General features: G+C 39.7%; 1 protein-coding gene across 2 annotated transcripts in view; it reads right to left on the reverse strand.

The window, feature by feature from the left end:
* Positions 1 to 152: 152 nt before the first annotated feature.
* The window catches only part of wapla (WAPL cohesin release factor a), a 37,320-nt gene continuing 22,171 nt past the window's right edge, over positions 153 to 15,301 (reverse strand). For both annotated transcript variants that reach the window (XM_017719343.2, XM_017719344.2), the window contains exons 15-20: positions 13,894 to 14,009; positions 12,532 to 12,768; positions 6,415 to 6,619; positions 5,666 to 5,754; positions 4,866 to 4,961; positions 153 to 2,249 (exon numbers count right to left, since the gene is read on the reverse strand). In XM_017719343.2, coding sequence (XP_017574832.1) covers positions 2,184 to 2,249; positions 4,866 to 4,961; positions 5,666 to 5,754; positions 6,415 to 6,619; positions 12,532 to 12,768; positions 13,894 to 14,009 — 809 coding nt within the window. In that variant the 3' untranslated portion in view covers positions 153 to 2,183. The remainder of the gene's footprint in view (positions 2,250 to 4,865; positions 4,962 to 5,665; positions 5,755 to 6,414; positions 6,620 to 12,531; positions 12,769 to 13,893; positions 14,010 to 15,301) is intronic.

Here is a 15,301-nt window from a genome sequence, read left to right on the forward strand (position 1 = left end):
TGTCCGTCTTAAATCTCTCTCTTTGCCGTTTCAGGAGCTACTAGCCGGGCGAGACTGTTGTCTGTGTTGCTATGGTGACCAGCCGTCTGCGCTGATCTTCAGGGTTAAAGGGTGAATCAGCAGTTCTACATTAACTCCAGCGTTTAAGACCATTTACTGTTAAACTGTGTTGAACGGTCAGCAGAGCTTTATTTTACTGTAGAGGAGGATTATTTCATTTCGGCTGTGGAGCCGCAAGAGGGCAGTAAAAGAGACGCATGTTGCCGACCCCCCGACCTACACCGACATCATCGTGCATCCCAACAGGTACCTCTCTTTGTGCTCTGGCAATGATAAAATCTCCTACAATTGGGTTTGATTAGCAACCGAATTTAAGACTCCCTGAACTTCACACGGATGACAGTTTTGCACTACAAGCAAGAGACGAAAATCTGCTTGTATTGCCACTTGTGAAAGACAGAGCTAGGTAGGTTATAGGGGTCATGGGGATGCTCTTAATGTGAAGGTGTACATTGATCAGTGTAAAGCTTTCAGGCTTTTTTCCCCCTCCCCCGATTCTGCCACCCAAGTACCTCAAAAAGGTTGGAAAATACCAAATCACTCTGTTTACTACACAACTACGTAGATGTAAGGGCCGCACAATATATCGCTTGTCAAATGTTATTTAATCGGTATCGATTAAAAACATTCAATACTGATGCCGTGACTTCAATACCAACTCCTGAAATTTGGAACAAGCATTACTGCTCTTGGGCTAATTTGGTACTAACAGATTTTTTTTTTAATACTCAGTAGTATTTAAGTAATTCAGCTGTACTCAGCACCACAAAACCACTGAATTTCAACACCCAACCCTACTGACGCTGCAGAAGGCCGCAACCTGTAAATGAGCATCAGATAAGCTCCAGGTAAGTTTCTGGACAAATCAAGATGCTAACATTATCCAACAAATGGATATCACTTCAGCCAAAAATATTATCATACTATTATAATGATTCACTGATGTGGTTTTTAAATGTATTGGATTTAATGGAATTGCAATATGTAGCATTATAATTGCAATATGCAATACGGTCCAAATCGTGCAGCCCTAATTAGACATCCAACCTGGATAAACATGCCATTTCTTTTTAAAAACCTATTCCCTTTGTGACTACATTTCCCATGGGGCATCATTCAGGGAGAGTAACTGATTCTTTTCCATTTATCAAACCTTAAAAACACCAATTAAAATGGCCAATCCGGTACCACTTTAACAGACCATCCTCATAAAGCGTTACTGAATGGTTTAAAGTGAGTTTACTAATTATTATAAGTTGTCATAATCACCTTTAACAAGATTAATAAGCAGTTATAACACAAAAAGGGCAACAGTGATCTGTTATCTCACTTGAGCTTCTCCATCAGTCAGCTTTCATCAGATACAAGTAACCAGGATAATCTGAGGTTTAACAGTACAGATGAATGTGGACTCGCTATCTGGCAAGCAAGAGGTCTGATTTGTGTAATATCTGGTTATTTATCATTAATAAATTCATCGTAAGCCACTCATAAGGGTCGTCTCATTGCAAAGTGGTACCATCAGTCCTGCTAATTGTGCATCCGCCTTACTTTATTGTAACTATCCTGCCATCCAACGGTAACCAGTGTGTTTTATGAAGCTTATGAGAGAGTTCATCACCACGTCGTCCACATACATGTGCAAACATACGTTTGATTTCATTACATTTGATTTTCTAAACAAATATTAGTCATTAGTGATCAATAGTACAACTTATGGCATTTGATAATAAATAGAGGATCGCTTTTGAACATTTAAAAAAAGAATAAAATCTTTGTTTTTGTCCAAATACAATACTGGCGTATATCCTTGCCTTTATATATCGGTGGGGGGTAGGAGGGGGTATTATTTCTTTCAAAATATTAAATGCATACACACAGGTGTGTGTGTGTGTGTGTGTGTGTGTGTGTGTGTGTGTGTGTGTGTGTGTGTGTGTGTGTGTGTTTGAGAGAGAGACAGCATTTAAGTAACGCCTGAAAAGACCCGTGAACAGAAGGAGCCTCTAACCCCCGGTGATGGTGACCACAGCGAAGCCACCATAGATCTTTGTGCCTCCAGTGACGACAGGCCTCCAAGTGGGCTGCCAGGTCCTCTGATATTCCGCTAAACAGCAACACCTTCGCTAACAGTGCTCTAGATATTCAATCACCCGTGAGATGGACTTCTGCCCTGTGGTGCCAACAGAACACTAAAAAAAAAAAGAGAGGAGGAAAGAAAGAGAAGAGTGTGAACACCAAATGCTTTAAAAAGAACAAAAGCAAGCAGGTGAAGCGCAAAATATCTAAACATTTCCCTGAGCCTTCATTTATACAGGAGTCAGGTATGGATGTTCAGGATGTCTGCTGAATCATCTGAGACTCTTCTGATACAGACACCAACACTGGGTTTTCATCTTCGTAGGTCAGCAAGTGACCTAAAGCGTTTTTATTGTGTTTAAATGCTCTCCTCTACCGTGGCACTTAGACAACTATATATAAATATATTGGCGCTTGAAATAAAGATGCCTGTCCGTTTCATGTCGGCACGGCTGTCTTTGTGGAGACACCCCTCATTGCTCACTAGCAGCTCAGTCGCATTTTAACATGAATGAAATATATCGGAGATGTTTCTCAACCTGCCAGTGGAATGGCCACTAGGGGCCTACAGAAAGCTTAACAACTGAAATAAAAAGCTTAAAATAGATAAAAACAGAACTGAACAACATATTGCTGCGGTCCAAAATGCTAACTTTACAGCAGAAGGAAAAAAAAAAAAAACATACTTTATTTTTAATGCAAGTCAATGGAACCAGATGTTTTTCCAAGCAATTGCTTGGAACTTTCCCCTCCTCTGCTGTCCCTGCAGACGGGCAGGGTCGCCTACAGAGCGGCGCTAGTAGCTGATAATGAAGTGATGCTCTTTTATTAGACGGTCTCATTTCAGAGGGAAGATCTCAACCATGGCCCCTTTATAACTCCGCTCCAAGGGATTAGGGTGACACTCGAAAACAAGGGGTAGGGGTAAAAAGTAATGGGATTGGGCCCAAGTACGACTTCACTGTCTCTTTTCCATCAATTGGGAGAAAAAAAAAAAAAAGCTTTGTTTGTTTTTGTTGTTTCGGTTTACGGGTGGATGCCAACTGTCCCAGTTTCCAAGAGCTGCGAGATCTCAATCTTTATACTTTATCTTTTGTGTGACAAAAGGAGCAAGTGAGAAAAAGCAATAGTGTTGGCGGGAAACTCATTTCTGACTGGCAGCTGAGCTCAAAATGACTGAATTCAAGAAAAGACCCTTCACATCTATTTGATTTGTCCTACAAAGCAAGCGGTAGTGTCATCACAGTTACACTGATTGTTAACAGATTTCCTGTCCTGAGAGATGCTGTGTGTGAGGATCACTCAGCACTGCAGTAACACTGACGTGGTGGTGGTGTGTCAATGCGAGTTGGGCTGGTACGAGTGGATCAGACACAGCAGTGCTGCTGGAGTTTTTAAACCCTGTGTCCACTCACTGTCCACTCTATTAGACACTCCTACCTTGTCGGTCCACCTTGTAGATGTGAAGTCAGAGACGACAGCTCATCTGCTGCTGCACAGTTTGTGTTGGTCATCCTCTAGTCCTTCATCAGTGGTCACAGGACGCTGCCCACAGGACGCTGTTGGCTGGATATTTTTGGTTGGTGGACTATTCTCAGTCCAGCCGAGACACTGAGGTGTTTAAAAACTCCAGCAGCACTGCTGTGTCTGATCTACTCAGACCAGCACAACACACACTAACATCCCACCACCACGTCAGTGTTGAGAATGACCCACCACCCAAACAGTCCCTGCTCTGTGAGGGTCCATGGGGGTCCTGACCACTGAAGAACAGGGTAACAGAGTATCAGAGAAACAGATGGACTACAGTCTGGAACTGTAGAACTACAGAGTGCAGCTATACGGTCAGTGGAGCTGATAAGATGGACAGTGAGTGTAGAAACAAGGAGGTGGTCAGGATGTTCTGCCTGGCCCTGCTAGATCTTCCTCGGTCAATTGTGCTATTATTATGAAACGGAAGCATCAAGGAGCAACAACAGTTCAACCACGAAGCGGTAGGCCACGCAAACTCGCACAGTGGGGCCACGAAATGCTCAAGCACGTAAAAACTGCCTCTGGAAGCAACATCAGCAAAGAATCGTGCACAATGAGCTCCATGAAATGGCTTTGGATGATCGAGCAGATGCACATGCACATAAGATCACTAGACGCAGCGCCAAGTGTCGGCCGGAGTGGCGACCGGAGAAATCTGGGTTTGGTTGATGCCAGGAGAACATAACATACTGCAATGCAAAGTGCCAACAATAAAGTTTGGTGGAGGAGGGATAATGATCTGGGATGTTTTTAGGGTTATTAAAACCACACAAACTAATATTTCAGACTACAGAAGCTTGGGTTGCAGGGTTTTATCAGTATTGATGAAAATGTAGTTGACAACTATATTTTCAGCTGTAGCATTAATAAGATTCAAATCTGTGTTCAGCCAACTATAAAGCAAACCCTTAGACAGTCGCCACTGGAGAAGGGAACGCATCACGTCCTGTTGTAAAATAGGACTAAACCAGGCTGTATATGACATCAGAACACAAAACACCGTAGTTAGAATAACTAAAACCTGAAAAACGCATCCAAACCCAACCAGCAAGGGAATTAAAAGGTGTGTGCGAACTGCTCACAGGAAATCCAGTCCAAAGTATTAAGTTTCACTATTTGCTTATTGATCCTCGCTGCACTATTCTTACTGTAATCTACTCCCACATCTTCACCTCTGGTGTTTTATCAGTCCTTACCGTCAGGTTCATGAAGTTTAGGAACTTCTTCAGCATTTCAGTCATGATGGAGAAATCTCCTTTAGGAAGACTCTCTCTCACCGACTTCACATTCAACTGAAACACAGAGACACTTTTTTTAAAACTTGCTGCACGCTGTGACATGTTCAATCACACATTCATACACTCACCGGCCACTTTATTAGGTGCTAGTAAAAGGCTGGACCCCCGTTTCCCTTCAGAACTGTCTTAATTCTTCGTGGCAGACTTTCAACAAGGTGTTGGAAACGTTCCTCAGAGATTCTGGTTGGTTATTTGAGTTCCTGTTGTCTTTCTATCATCTGGAACCAGTCTGCCCATTCTCCTCTGACCTCTCACATCAACAAGGCATTTTCATCCACACAACTGACCGCTCACTGGATATTTCCTCTTTTTTGGACCGTTCTCTGTAAACCCTGGAGATGGTTGTGTGTGAAAATCCCAGCAGATCAGCAGTTTCTGAAATACTCAGACCAGCCCGTCTGGCACCAACAACCACGCCACGTTCAAAGCCACTTAAATCCCCTTTCTTCCCCGTTCTGATGCTCGGTCTGCACTTCAGCAAGTCGTCTTGACCACCTCTACATGCCTAAATGCAGTGAGCTGCGGCCGTGTGATTGGCTGATCAGCTATTTGTGTTAACAAGCAATTGAACATTGTACCTAATAAAGTGGCCGGTGAGTGTATATTAAACAACAAAGAAATTATTTTAACCAATAGTTCTAAAAAAAATAAAATAAATCAGACTACCTCAGTAAGTAAAGTAAATGACCGATACTAACCGGACTGTCCTGACACAGGCAGCCCAACAGCAGGGCAGTGTAAGACGCTACAATACTGTCCTCCATGTGCTTCCCAGCATGCTGCAGTGCTGCAACAGAAAGAACAGAGAACCCACCAATCAGCAAATCTACAAAGATACTAGAGACCTCATTTGAACACATTCACTGACCAAACACATCATTAAGTACACCTCCTTGTTTCTGCACTGTCCATATTATTAGGTCCACAGACTGTAGCCCATTTGCTTCTCTGCATGCTTTGTTAAGTGCCCTTTTACCCTGTTCTTCAGTGGTCAGGACCCCCACAGAGCAAGTATTATTTGGGTGGTGGATCGTGTGAAAACTTCAGCAGCAGTGCCGTCTGATCTACTCATACCAGTGCAACACTACACTAACACACCACCAGCACCACGTCAGTGTCACCGCTGAGAATGATCCACCACCCAAACAGTACCTGACCACTGACCAGAACAGGGTAAATAGGGCCAACATATTAGACAGGGGGAAAAAGGTGGACTACAGTCCATCCTGAATAATGATGCACCTATATAATATACCATAATAAGCAGACCTGATAAAATAGACACTGAGCGTAACTACAAGACCGATGTACTTCATGAAGTGGCTGGTCCACCTGCACGAGTATGAACGACTTTCTGCCCGGTGTTTTCAGACGTAATCGCCGAACACGGCATTTCTACGCCTTAAAAGATTTTTACATGCCAAAGCCGAATCGGAAGCCTCGGTACCTTTATTGAGGTCGAGCTCCTCGTCTTCTTCCTCCTTTTTTTCCTGCTCCTGTTTGTCGTTGGTTTCCGTGGCAACCCACTGAATCTCCCCGGAGGTCTCCTGCCACTCTCCGCTCTGGTCAGCCTGAGACTTGGGAGCCTCGCTGATGAGGTCATCAGTCTGAGCCTCGGCCAGCACGGCTGCTCTCTCTCGCTCCAGGAACAACTACACACACACACACACACACACACACACACACACACACACACACACACAGAATTCAAAAGGGAGAATTATGCATACATAGTTTTTTGTAGAGATGCACCAATATGGGAGTTTTGAGTCAGGGTCGGTAACAATTACTCATACAGTTAAAAATGAAGTAAAATTCATAAAATGCAGATAACCGATTCTCAAATAACTGATCAGACTAAATACCCAATTATCTCAAATAACTGATCAGACTAAAGAACCGATTCTCAAATAACTGATCAGACTAAATACCCAATTATCTCAAATAACTGATCAGACTAAAGAACCGATTCTCAAATAACTAATCAGACTAAATACCCAATTATCTCAAATAACTGATCAGACTAAAGAACCGATTCTCTCAAATAACTGATCAGACTAAATACCCAATTATCTCAAATAACTGATCAGACTAAATACCCAATTATCTCAAATAACTGATCAGACTAAATACCCAATTATCTCAAATAACTGATCAGACTAAAGAACCGATTCTCAAATAACTGATCAGACTAAATACCCAATTATCTCAAATAACTGATCAGACTAAAGAACCGATTCTCAAATAACTGATCAGACTAAATACCCAATTATCTCAAATAACTGATCAGACTAAAGAACCGATTCTCAAATAACTAATCAGACTAAATACCCAATTATCTCAAATAACTGATCAGACTAAATACCCGATTCTCTCAAATAACTGATCAGACTAAAGAACCGATTCTCTCAAATAACTGATCAGACTAAATACCCAATTATCTCAAATAACTGATCAGACTAAATACCCAATTATCTCAAATAACTGATCAGACTAAAGAACCGATTCTCAAATAACTAATCAGACTAAATACCCAATTATCTCAAATAACTGATCAGACTAAATACCCAATTATCTCAAATAACTGATCAGACTAAAGAACCGATTCTCTCAAATAACTGATCAGACTAAAGAACCGATTCTCTCAAATAACTGATCAGACTAAAGAACCGATTCTCTCAAATAACTGATCAGACTAAAGAACCGATTCTCTCAAATAACTGATCAGACTAAAGAACCGATTCTCTCAAATAACTGATCAGACTAAATACCCAATTATCTCAAATAACTGATCAGACTAAATACCCAATTATCTCAAATAACTGATCAGACTAAATACCCAATTATCTCAAATAACTGATCAGACTAAATACCCGATTCTCTCAAATAACTGATCAGACTAAATACCCGATTCTCTCAAATAACTGATCAGACTAAATACCCAATTATCTCAAATAACTGATCAGACTAAATACCCAATTATCTCAAATAACTGATCAGACTAAAGAACCGATTCTCTCAAATAACTGATCAGACTAAATACCCAATTATCTCAAATAACTGATCAGACTAAATACCCAATTATCTCAAATAACTGATCAGACTAAATACCCAATTATCTCAAATAACTGATCAGACTAAATACCCAATTATCTCAAATAACTGATCAGACTAAATACCCAATTATCTCAAATAACTGATCAGACTAAAGAACCGATTCTCTCAAATAACTGATCAGACTAAATACCCAATTATCTCAAATAACTGATCAGACTAAATACCCAATTATCTCAAATAACTGATCAGACTAAATACCCAATTATCTCAAATAACTGATCAGACTAAATACCCAATTATCTCAAATAACTGATCAGACTAAATACCCAATTATCTCAAATAACTGATCAGACTAAAGAACCGATTCTCTCAAATAACTGATCAGACTAAAGAACCGATTCTCTCAAATAACTGATCAGACTAAAGAACCGATTCTCTCAAATAACTGATCAGACTAAAGAACCGATTCTCTCAAATAACTGATCAGACTAAATACCCAATTATCTCAAATAACTGATCAGACTAAATACCCAATTATCTCAAATAACTGATCAGACTAAATACCCAATTATCTCAAATAACTGATCAGACTAAATACCCAATTATCTCAAATAACTGATCAGACTAAAGAACCGATTCTCTCAAATAACTGATCAGACTAAAGAACCGATTCTCTCAAATAACTGATCAGACTAAATACCCGATTCTCTCAAATAACTGATCAGACTAAATACCCGATTCTCTCAAATAACTGATCAGACTAAATACCCAATTATCTCAAATAACTGATCAGACTAAAGAACCGATTCTCTCAAATAACTGATCAGACTAAATACCCAATTATCTCAAATAACTGATCAGACTAAATACCCAATTATCTCAAATAACTGATCAGACTAAATACCCAATTATCTCAAATAACTGATCAGACTAAATACCCGATTCTCTCAAATAACTGATCAGACTAAAGAACCGATTCTCTCAAATAACTGATCAGACTAAAGAACCGATTATCTCAAATAACTGATCAGACTAAATACCCGATTATCTCAAATAACTGATCAGACTAAAGAACCGATTCTCTCAAATAACTGATCAGACTAAAGAACCGATTCTCTCAAATAACTGATCAGACTAAATACCCAATTATCTCAAATAACTGATCAGACTAAATACCCAATTATCTCAAATAACTGATCAGACTAAATACCCAATTATCTCAAATAACTGATCAGACTAAATACCCGATTCTCTCAAATAACTGATCAGACTAAATACCCGATTATCTCAAATAACTGATCAGACTAAATACCCGATTATCTCAAATAACTGATCAGACTAAATACCCGATTATCTCAAATAACTGATCAGACTAAATACCCGATTATCTCAAATAACTGATCAGACTAAATACCCGATTATCTCAAATAACTGATCAGACTAAAGAACCGATTATCTCAAATAACTGATCAGACTAAATACCCAATTATCTCAAATAACTGATCAGACTAAATACCCAATTATCTCAAATAACTGATCAGACTAAATACCCAATTATCTCAAATAACTGATCAGACTAAATACCCGATTCTCTCAAATAACTGATCAGACTAAATACCCGATTATCTCAAATAACTGATCAGACTAAATACCCGATTATCTCAAATAACTGATCAGACTAAATACCCGATTATCTCAAATAACTGATCAGACTAAAGAACCGATTCTCTCAAATAACTGATCAGACTAAAGAACCGATTCTCTCAAATAACTGATCAGACTAAATACCCGATTCTCTCAAATAACTGATCAGACTAAATACCCGATTCTCTCAAATAACTGATCAGACTAAATACCCAATTATCTCAAATAACTGATCAGACTAAAGAACCGATTCTCTCAAATAACTGATCAGACTAAATACCCAATTATCTCAAATAACTGATCAGACTAAATACCCAATTATCTCAAATAACTGATCAGACTAAATACCCAATTATCTCAAATAACTGATCAGACTAAATACCCAATTATCTCAAATAACTGATCAGACTAAATACCCAATTATCTCAAATAACTGATCAGACTAAATACCCGATTCTCTCAAATAACTGATCAGACTAAATACCCGATTCTCTCAAATAACTGATCAGACTAAAGAACCGATTCTCTCAAATAACTGATCAGACTAAATACCCAATTATCTCAAATAACTGATCAGACTAAATACCCAATTATCTCAAATAACTGATCAGACTAAATACCCAATTATCTCAAATAACTGATCAGACTAAATACCCAATTATCTCAAATAACTGATCAGACTAAATACCCGATTCTCTCAAATAACTGATCAGACTAAATACCCGATTCTCTCAAATAACTGATCAGACTAAATACCCAATTATCTCAAATAACTGATCAGACTAAATACCCAATTATCTCAAATAACTGATCAGACTAAATACCCAATTATCTCAAATAACTGATCAGACTAAAGAACCGATTCTCTCAAATAACTGATCAGACTAAATACCCGATTCTCTCAAATAACTGATCAGACTAAATACCCGATTCTCTCAAATAACTGATCAGACTAAATACCCAATTATCTCAAATAACTGATCAGACTAAAGAACCGATTCTCTCAAATAACTGATCAGACTAAATACCCAATTATCTCAAATAACTGATCAGACTAAATACCCAATTATCTCAAATAACTGATCAGACTAAATACCCAATTATCTCAAATAACTGATCAGACTAAATACCCGATTCTCTCAAATAACTGATCAGACTAAAGAACCGATTCTCTCAAATAACTGATCAGACTAAAGAACCGATTATCTCAAATAACTGATCAGACTAAATACCCGATTATCTCAAATAACTGATCAGACTAAATACCCGATTATCTCAAATAACTGATCAGACTAAAGAACCGATTCTCTCAAATAACTGATCAGACTAAATACCCAATTATCTCAAATAACTGATCAGACTAAATACCCAATTATCTCAAATAACTGATCAGACTAAATACCCAATTATCTCAAATAACTGATCAGACTAAATACCCGATTCTCTCAAATAACTGATCAGACTAAATACCCGATTATCTCAAATAACTGATCAGACTAAATACCCGATTATCTCAAATAACTGATCAGACTAAATACCCGATTATCTCAAATAACTGATCAGACTAAATACCCGATTATCTCAAATAACTGATCAGACTAAATACCCGATTATCTCAAATAACTGATCAGACTAAAGAACCGATTCTCTCAAATAACTGATCAGACTAAATACCCGATTATCTCAAATAACTGATCAGACTAAAGAACCGATTCTCTCAAATAACTGATCAGACTAAATACCCAATTATCTCAAATAACTGATCAGACTAAATACCCAATTATCTCAAATAACTGATCAGACTAAATACCCAATTATCTCAAATAACTGATCAGACTAAATACCCGATTCTCTCAAATAACTGATCAGACTAAATACCCGATTCTCTCAAATAACTGATCAGACTAAATACCCGATTATCTCAAATAACTGATCAGACTAAATACCCGATTATCTCAAATAACTGATCAGACTAAATACCCGATTATCTCAAATAACTGATCAGACTAAATACCCGATTATCTCAAATAACTGATCAGACTAAAGAACCGATTCTCTCAAATAACTGATCAGACTAAATACCCAATTATCTCAAATAACTGATCAGACTAAATACCCAATTATCTCAAATAACTGATCAGACTAAATACCCAATTATCTCAAATAACTGATCAGACTAAATACCCGATTCTCTCAAATAACTGATCAGACTAAATACCCGATTCTCTCAAATAACTGATCAGACTAAATACCCGATTATCTCAAATAACTGATCAGACTAAATACCCGATTATCTCAAATAACTGATCAGACTAAAGAACCGATTCTCTCAAATAACTGATCAGGCAATTACGTAATAATGGTGACAGGCCAAGTCACTAAAGATGCAGTTTGTCTTTTTCCCTTATTACAGAAATATCTGAACTCTGAGCTCTTATCTGCTTGGTCACCATGACAACATCAGTTAGGGACAAATTTGGACAGTAGCTATTACAAATAAACTTTATTTATTTTAAATATGTTAATACTGAGAATATTCCAATAGCACCGTATATCTCTAGTATTTTAGGGGAGCAAACATGATGTTAGAAATGAAAAGAAGACAGAAAACAAGAATCTGTGAAAAATCTTATCTGGTCAGATTTTAACTTGGGACTAAAGTTTCTGTAACACAGGCCCTGCGGCTTATGGCCGATGTGGGATCCCCCGACCACAAGTTCTTTGGGAGCTGGATTTTAGCTCCGTATGCAAAAACGGGCCACTGTTGAGAAAACAGGAGCATCGTTTTGTTTACTACTCAATCCTTAAAACCAACGTATGTTTGCAGACGTACAAGACACTCGCGTTCATAACTCCTACATACCTGCACCAGTGCAGCCAGTGCATTTGAGGCCCCTTGCGTGCTTGGTTTATCTCCCTCTTCTCGTTCCCACTTGTCCTCCTGCAACTTTCTCTGGGCCTCTCCCTCCATCCCATCTTCTGTTTCTTTCTTCACGTCTCTCTCTGGCTCTACTAGGCAGCTTGTGTCCACCTCCATTTCCACAAGACAGTGCCTGTTTCTGGAGCTGTACTCAACCAGGTTTATCAACAGCCCCAGGCCCTGCACACAAAACATACTCAAAACTCAAACCGCAGAAAACAGGAGAGGACAGGAGAAGAGAGGAGAAGAGAGGAGAGGTGAGGAGAGGAGAACAGTACCACTAAAGGTGTAGAAATGCACTGATGGCGATTCAACTGCATCGACTGTAAAGCGTAAGAATCAACGCTGAATAAAATATGATAAAAACGACAAAAAACATTTTCAAATGTCACCACTGTAATATTTCCTCCATTTACAACTGCACATGGGAGAGCTGAGCACAAACTAACATGATGTACAATGTAAAATGGCTATTTTATGTTGTTTAACAGTTTTAAGCAAGTCATTAGTGAATTTTCACAGTAACTGGACAGGTAATTCTCCAGATTCAGGCTGTTTCTGTACCATGAAAACATTTTTTCTTCATCTTAATTATTTTTTCAAACACTAAGAATTCGCATCTATATTATTTTAATCTCCCTCATTTTGAAGCAGGTAAATAACTCACAGTAAGAGCCAGGTAGGGCTCCACATGGTGGGCTTGTCTGTAACGCAGTACAACTAAGTCCCCCCTGAATGCAAACCATGGGCGTTCCCTGTTTACGTACAAACAGACAGAATAAAACTAATTCCCTCTCCCTGAGTTTTTTCCGAGGATACAACTGCCCACCCGTCTGGCTGGACACTTAAGGACGACTGACTGTCGAGCTCTCCTGCTACCTGCCCTCTCTGTGCATCACATTTAACCCCATCTATGGACTAAACTGCAGCGTTTGCATTCACTGTCCTGTCGGCTGTGCTGTTCACAAAGGGTAAGTGCTGGAAACAAGTTCCATGCTTTTACATTTAGCAGAAATGTTTAGGTTGCATGTATAAAAATTTGATTAACCTTGTTTTCAAATGATTAGTTTCCCAATTATTAAGCAAAAACTCGGTTGTGCTGTCCTGCTCTTCCTTACACACTGGCTTTTCATGAAGTATGAATCACAACAAAACAACCTAAAAAAATTTTACTGTGGTGAAATTTGAAATTTTATGATTGAATTTAAGATTTCATGAGATTTCCTAAAGAATCGTGATTCTGGAGTTTTACGCAACTCTAATGAATACAAGGGGGACACCAACAAGAAAGTCATGAACACGTACGAGCACTCGGACGTCGAATCTCTGCTCCTGAGGTAGGAAACGAGGGACTTTGAGGACACAGTTGAGCGCCGTGATGATGAGCTGATCCTGTTCACCAGTCTTAGTGCTGCCCCACTCTAGAGAGAGAGAGAGAGAGAGAGAGAGAGAGAGAGAGAGAGAGAGAGAGAGAGAGAGAGAGAGAGAGAGAGAGAGAGAGAGAGAGAGAGAGAGAGAGAGAGACACACAGACAGAGAGAGAGAGAGAGACACACAGACAGAGAGAGAGACAGACAGACAGACAGACAGACAGACAGACAGAGAGAGAGAGAGAGACACACAGACAGAGAGAGAGAGACAGACAGACAGAGAGAGAGAGAGAGAGAGAGAGAGACACACAGACAGAGAGAGAGAGACACACAGACAGACAGACAGACAGACAGACAGACAGACAGACAGACAGACAGACAGACAGACAGACAGACAGACAGACAGACAGACAGACAGAGAGAGAGAGAGAGAGAGAGAGAGAGAGAGAGAGAGAGAGAGAGAGAGAGAGAGAGAGAGAATGTTTCTGTAACCAAAAATCAGAAGAGACGTGTCGCAGCCGGTCAGCGTTTGAAGAGGTTTCGGACGGAGGTCAAGGCTGCAGGGTGACGTTTAAAGAATCCGAGGACACGGACCAAAGAAGTGGCCTTGACCAAACAATGCGCCCTTTTTACAGCAAACTTGAACACATTCTGGGTGATGAGCCCAGCTGTCAACCACTGGAACTTCACAACTGCACCTGTGATGCTGGCGAAGACGAAAAGGAAGGTCCAGGAACGACAGGCGTTCACCGGCCGTCATGACCGTTGACCTCTGGCCGAGCCGCCACGTGAAGCTCTGTTATTTCGCGTATGCGGTCAGTTTCGGAGCTGATCTGTTCAAACTGATGTTGCATACAGATCAAACTAAAAAGATGATCTGAACAGTCAAACAAAAATAATCGGATTTGGTGAGAAAATCAGATTTGGGCCACTTTTACCTGCTGTGTGAACGCAGCCACCAGCCACAGTGCTGTCGCGCCCACTGGTTCACCTGGAGCCAGTGGTGTCTCTACATTAGAGACAGTAGATGTCGCTGTGGAGCAGCACACGACGATCAATAATTCAGTTTAACTAATATATAATTGTTTTTACTTCGTGACTAACACTGCTGCGCATTTATTACATATGACAATGGTAGGGCTATCCGATCATGCTGGGCCCAAGCTGAGAGCAGCCAATAAAAAAAAACAAAAAAAAAAAAAAAACACCACATTTACATACGTCCAGATATTTAGTAAACATTGTATACGATGTGGCCGTTGCCACCCAGCTAGCCACTGTTCCTCATCAGCTGTGGTAGCCACTCATAAAAGCAAGGCAGTGTAATGAGTCGAGTCAAAAACG

The sequence above is a fragment of the Pygocentrus nattereri genome, chromosome 10 (genome assembly GCF_015220715.1).
Source record: "Pygocentrus nattereri isolate fPygNat1 chromosome 10, fPygNat1.pri, whole genome shotgun sequence".
In the NCBI taxonomy this organism is placed as follows: Eukaryota; Metazoa; Chordata; class Actinopteri; order Characiformes; family Serrasalmidae; genus Pygocentrus; species Pygocentrus nattereri.